The sequence below is a fragment of the Carassius auratus genome, unplaced genomic scaffold (genome assembly GCF_003368295.1).
Source record: "Carassius auratus strain Wakin unplaced genomic scaffold, ASM336829v1 scaf_tig00032695, whole genome shotgun sequence".
Classification (NCBI taxonomy): domain Eukaryota; kingdom Metazoa; phylum Chordata; class Actinopteri; order Cypriniformes; family Cyprinidae; genus Carassius; species Carassius auratus.
The window spans coordinates 25,130-31,724 of NW_020526025.1; the positions used below are offsets into that span (position 1 = coordinate 25,130).

General features: G+C 37.5%; 1 protein-coding gene across 1 annotated transcript; it reads right to left on the reverse strand.

Moving 5' to 3' along the window:
* Positions 1-191: 191 nt before the first annotated feature.
* LOC113080990 (keratin, type I cytoskeletal 19-like) lies at positions 192-6,216 on the reverse strand. Its single transcript, XM_026253058.1, has 9 exons — positions 6,210-6,216; positions 3,164-3,648; positions 2,643-2,725; positions 1,822-1,978; positions 1,148-1,312; positions 943-1,068; positions 607-827; positions 479-528; positions 192-321 (listed from the first exon to the last, which is right to left on the reverse strand). Exons 1-9 carry the CDS (start codon positions 6,214-6,216, stop codon positions 215-217), a joined length of 1,401 nt encoding a protein of 466 aa, XP_026108843.1. The 3' UTR covers positions 192-214.
* Between the last annotated feature and the right edge of the window lie 379 nt (positions 6,217-6,595).

The window sequence follows — 6,595 nt, forward strand, 5'->3', positions numbered from 1 at the left end:
CAAATCAAATATAATCAGCTCAAACTTCTATTTTCAGTGTTGTTTTTGATGAATGTCGACCTGCTACTGGTACAGGAATGAAAGAACAAACATTTAATTTCGCAGCTTGTCTTTTTATTTTTTCTTTGCATTTCACATGAGATGTTGAACATGGATAAATTAATCAGCCGAACTGAGGCTGAAAATTCATGTATGGATCTCACTGCCATCGTTTTTACTTGTTCACGACCTCAACGTCCACATCCTCTGTTCGAGAAACGACCTTTCCATCAACCACCTCTTCGATTATTGTCCGAACACGCTTGGACACCACAGGTTCGTCTGGAGAGGAAAAATAGTAAGTTAAAACTACACAAGCGCATCTAATTATCAACATTTTATTTGTATTTAAATTTAATTTAAATACAAATAAAAAAAAAATTCATATCTATAATCAATTTTTCCCACCCAAAAAAGGACACCCTTTAAAAACACTTACGCTTGGGAGAAAGAGGAGGTACAATCTCTACAACTTGGACTGTCTGTTTCCTGTAACAAAAAAATTAAAATAAATATCGTACAACTTTTGTTATCTTTGTAAAGACAAATTTATTTGTAAAAACTTACTGAATGCTCTCTCCATCCAGAAGTCTCCTGTACTCAGCAATCTCCAACTCTAGTCTGGTCTTGATGTCCAGGAGAAGTTTGTATTCGGTGCCCAGTCTTTCGATGTCAATGCGCACCTGAGAAAGCTCCGCCTCCAGGCTGTTAATGACGCCCTGCAAATGGCTGAGCTGGGTGCTGTACCGTGACTCTGTCTCTCCCAGTGTGCCTTCCAGTGCTGCTTTCTGTCAAATCATAACACGTAGAAGAACGGTGAGGGTGCATAATTAATTGCGCAATTGGCTCCCTCTAGAGACAGCTATTGCAAAATGAAATTCAAAGAGAAAGAAAGACTTTTACCAAGCTGAGCTGTGACTGCAGTTCAATCTCCAGGCTCTGAAGTGTCCTCCTAAGATCACTGATTTCACTGCGGGACAATGTCAGGTCTTCTTGTCTGGTGGTTACCTGCTTGTTCAGTTCGTCGAACTGTTGGGACAGAGATTTGCGGTCAATGTCCACATGATTGAGTATGTTTTAGCCATCGAGAATAAAAACAAACACTTACTTTGCTCTTGTTCCAGGACTCCATTTCTCTGCGGTTCTTATCAATGACGCCTTCATATTGCTGTCGGATCTCCTCCATGATGCTGGCCATGTCTTGCTGAGGTGTAGCGTCAACCTCAACGTTTACGCTCCCGGAGGACATTTGAGCGCGAAGAGCTGTGAGTTCCTACAGAACAATGATATAGCTGGTAGCTTATGCACCTTTTCGTAAATTGCACATTTTCCGAAGAATGGTTTGTTCTGAAAAGTGGCAATTGATGTTGTAGGAGATGGATATGCTTGATCTTTGACTAATGAAATTTCACAAAATAGTTTCAAATCGCTCCCTCTAGATGCAGCTAGCAGGAAATATCTTTTTTAACATTTATAATAAAAACTAGTAGGAATTTGAGCGGAGAGTAATGATTAAGGGTCTGACTATGCAGTTTGATCAAATAAAGCTCCCCTTGTGGTAGAAATTTTACATGAGCTATTGTATGACTATTGGTGTGGTAAATGTGACCGCACCTTGAAACCTTCAGGTGACATTTAATTAAATAACTAGTGTTTCTAAAAGTGCCTAATTTTTAAAGCTACACTTGATTGGAGAAGATTATTGGTTTGGTGAATTATCTGGTAATGATCTTGCTTCACTGCACCAGGTTCGACCAGCCCATAAAACATTTTTGATCTCACCTCTGCATGGTTCTTCTTCAGGTAGACCAGCTCTTCCTTCAGACCCTCAATCTGCATCTCAAGGTCCGAGCGAGTCATGGTGAGTTCGTCCAGAACCTTTCTCAGATCGGCGATATCGGCCTCCATGGACTGACGCGGCGCCAATTCATTCTCATACCTGAAGCCGGCAAGAATAACAATGATTAGGTCGGGAATCTAGAAAAACTCAAGGGATAAAATATGGGGTGTGACATTAAAAAGCAAATAAAATTAGGGGAAACCCTTGCTGGGAATGAAAGATTGGTCTACCGGTCTAGACTAAGCAGTTTTTTTTTTTACTTAATTGCTAGACTGGAGTGTGATATCAAAGTTATATAAACTTCATTCTTCTGCACAATCTGATTTTGCTGCAGCCTGGAATTGAACTACTGGTTTCTGGTCTGGTCAGAGGAGAACTGGTCCTCCAACTGAGCCTGGTTTCTCCCAATGTTATTTTCCCCATTCTGTCACCAACGGAGTTTCGGTTCCTTGCCGCCGTTGCCTCTGGCTTGCTTAGTTGGGGTCACTTAATCTATAGCGATATCATTGATTTGATTGCAAATAAATGCACAGACACTATTTAAACTGAACAGAGATGACATCACTGAGTTCAATGATGAACTACCTTTAGCTGTCATTTAGCATTATTGACACGCTGTTTTCCTAATTAATGTTGTTCAGTTGCTTTGACGCAAGGTATTTTGTTTAAAGCGCTCTATAAATAAAGGTGACTTGACTTGACTTCATAAAAAAAGAGTTTTTAAATGATGGAATTAGAAAGTTAAGGTTTTTCTTGTACTAACTTGACTCTGTAGTCCTCAGCTGCCAGTTCGGTGCTGTCAATCTGAAGGATGATTCTGGCATTGTACATGCTGGCGACGGCGATCTAAAGACAAACAGATAAAGAATTGAAACTTCCTGACATTTACATTCATATATACATGTCCATATAGATTATTTTTGGTTTATTAGATATATTTAGTTGTAGTTACCTTATTACATAAATATGATTTATGTCAGTTGCCAAAATAAAATTTCTAGTTTAGATATATATATATATATATATATATATATATATATATATATATATATATATATATATATATATCTGTCATATATATATATATATATATATATAACAACACTGGTGACATTATTACATTATTATTAATTGTATTAATTTACTGTTTTACGTCAATAAAATATAATGGTTATAGTAGTACTATGGTCATAAGTAGAGTGGTTCACTTTTCATTGAAATATTTTCCATTTCCACGTTTCAAATCACATAAATGTTATAGCTATGCAATGTACAGTTACGCACTTTTTGGTGCAGATCTTCAATGGTGACGTAATAGTGGCTGTAGTCTCTGGAGACGGGGGTTCTCTTCTCGTACCACTCCTGGATCTGGAACTCCAGCTGCGCGTTGGCTTTCTCCAGGGAGCGCACCTTCTCCAAGTAGCTCGCCAGACGGTCGTTGAGGTTCTGCATGGTGGTCTTCTCGTTGAAAGCCGCACCGAAGCCATTGTCACCGCCGCCGAGCGCGCTGGCCAGGTCGAAACCGCTCTTGCTACTCTGAGCGTAAGAGACGCGCACGCTGGAGCCCCCTGCACCTGCGTAGACACTTGGCGCATGACCGACGGCGATGCGCCTAGAGTATCCACCGCCGAGCGAGAGCGAGGAGAAGGGACGAGAGCTGGAGCCGGACAGGCTCGTGCGTGAAAAAGACTGCATAACCTGGTTTGCGTTCCTGTTGCCTTTGCTGGACACTTCTGACAGCTGCTTAATGGTTTTGGAGAACCAAGTACCTTTTTATACAGTTTGACCTGGGGGGTGTGGTTATTTTAGCTTCTTTATGGCAATGATTTTTGGAAAAATATCAAACAGGTGTTTCCAAGGGAGCGTCTGTAAAATGGCCCAGGAGGAAGCCCTGAGGCACTCCTAACCTGATCTACAAGATTTTATCAATAAACATTAATTCTTGGTTAATTACCCAAAATTTAGGGTTTGATGGGTCAGGATAGACATAAAAAAGAGTACCACTTTATAACGTTTGCTAACAGTTACAGCCATTTAACATTACATAAGGCTATAAAGGTCAGTAGTTCATACTGTCAAAGGTATTACTTTATATAATTCATATAAGTTCTGCGGTGGGACATGCCATGAGTAATCTCAAAGTGTTTAAAAAAATTACCTATTAATATTCTAGCATGTATGCCGTCTTTATAACCACACATCATGAAGACTCAATAAAATATTTGTAGTTAATTTCACATTTAAAAATAGAACTTTTTCATTTTTTAGAATTTTGAAAAACTAAAACTGTAATTTTAACCAATTATTCTACCATTTTTATGGGCATGCATTTTTTTTGGTCTAATATATAATGATGTAATAAATTAAAATATGAAGTATAACATTTTATAAAATGTAATATGCTTTTTATATAAAATGTTACTTATTTATCCAAATAATAATCGAAAATAAACAATTTTAAATATGCACACTTAAATATATATATTTAAAAAATCAGGTTTATTTCGACCCAACATTGGGTCAAATTTGGAATAACCCAACTTTTGGATTAAAAATCGTAAATTTAACCCAACGATTGGGTTAGTCAAAATTTCACCCAAAGTTGGCCTGAAATAACCATCTGCCTTTTTTAGAGTGTAGGCTATAATTATTTATAGCCTACACTCAATAAGCAATTATTTCAAATTTAAATGAATTTGCTTTATGCAAGCTTTGTTGAAATGTATAGTAACATTTTATATAAAATGTTACTTATTTATTTTTATTATAACTTTTATTTCAAATGAAAGTTGTTGTGAAGGGTTTCTCTTTCACCTGTGCAGTGACTGTGACTGTGTCTGATAAGGTTTATTGCCCTGTTTGGTATGTGCACAGTGAGCCGGCTATAGCCTACTAGTTCACTATCAATTTCAGTATACAACCTTTATGATTAGATGTGAACGTATATGAGGAATATAAGCCTGATTTAACTGAATACAATAAAACAAGCGTACTTTAGTCACCGATCATAGTATGATCTTCCCCAAGGAGAACAGTAAACCATTAATTGGATTGCGTTCACATCACTTATATAGAGATTACTAAATTAATATTTGTTATATTATATTTTTAAATATATTAAAGCTCTTTTAAGTGTTTTCTCGCACCGTTTAACACTTGAAATATTTCCGCGGGTACTCAATATGGATTGCAATTGGCCAAAACTTGCATTTTGTACACACATTAGTTTTATTCTTTTGAGAGGTGAATGTGAACTTTAGTTTTTCCCATTCATTTAGCCAGGGCCACTGCTGGCCAAATGGGTGCCCTAAGAAGGATTGTATTGTCCTCCCCTTCCTCAAATATGATGATGGAAAAACAAAAACAAATACTATGGGGTGAAAATAGAAATGTAAATCAAATAAAAAATTCAAGAGGGTCTGGCTGCAGACTTGCACTTGCAATCTCAGACTTGCACTCTCAGACTTGCACTCTCAGACACTTGGACTTCCGCTAGTGATGTCACTTGCAGTCTTTATTTTTTTATTTTATCGTTTTTTTTTTTTACTTTTTGTTTGAATTTCCCAACATTTTATAACAGTAGCCAGGTGGCGAAGACAAGAAAAAAAATAAACAAAATAACAATGTCACTTGCAATCGCTACTTGCACTCTCTGCTACCTGAGACACTTGCAATCGACACAAATCGTGCTTGTTGCCAATGGAGACAAGAAGCTGTGGTGGTGAATAAATGTGGTTTCGCGTTAAGCATTTTTCCATATAGAATAAACGGTCTGCAACTTGTTGTCTTTGTCCATTAAGCTACATTATGCGTTTTATTTATAATGATTTTCTATAGGAGGAAAACGTTCAATGTACAATTTAACGCACTGCGTTCTTTACATATGATTTACAGTTTATTTTAATAAATATCAAACATTCAATTTAATTGTGCATTATAGCTGACACCCAGATGAACAATTACAGTTGTTTTTATCACTGTAAGTCATTCTCCTCAAATGCTACTGACGTTAGAAAAGTGTATACCAATAGCGCATGTAACTTTAGAGACGGTCCCTAAATTTGAGACTCTCGAATGTCCAATGTCAAAGCCAACTTTATGCCTGTTTATTTTTTTTACTTTTAGTTTTCTTTTCTTTGCACTGGATTGCTGATGTCCTTTACCCGGGCATAGATGTCCATCCATCAATTATGAACATTCAGCCACAAACATGAGGTGTGTTTCAAATGTTTAAAAAAAATTTTTTTCACATTTTTTTTTTTTTTTAGTTTTTTTGAGCAACTTCGATGGTGCCCCTTCTGGGAGTTGGTGCCCTACGCAGACTGCGTACTCTGCATATAGGGACCGGCGGTACTGCATTTAGCATCATTACCAACCTATTCTAGTGAAGTACACTTTCACCAGCCCAAAGGCATGTAATTACAATGTGTTCGAGTCATGTGGATCTGTGATTATATGTCCCAGACACACCGTACAAAGGTGAGGTATAATTCGATTGTGTTCCTTATGATCCCTGTACATAATTATTTTGTCTTTCACCTTTCGCTTTCGTACCTGTCGTAGCTTAATGTCCTAATTCGCAGCTCTTTTCTTATGCCCTACTAAGGTAGTGTCTCAATCTGCACTTTATCTTTCCACATAGCTCTTCTCACTCAGACCGAGTCGAGCTCGTATCTGAGGCAGATGTTTGACGGTCTCTGGCGTGCTTCACTCTCT

Bases quoted from the DNA above. Each gene is read 5' to 3' on its own strand.
- LOC113080990 (XM_026253058.1), bottom strand. The intron at 1,069-1,147 runs GTAAGTGTTTGT...CTGTCCCAACAG, and splicing joins AGTCCTGGAACAAGAGCAAA to TTCGACGAACTGAACAAGCA. The intron at 529-606 runs GTAAGTTTTTAC...TTTTTGTTACAG, and splicing joins CTGGATGGAGAGAGCATTCA to GAAACAGACAGTCCAAGTTG.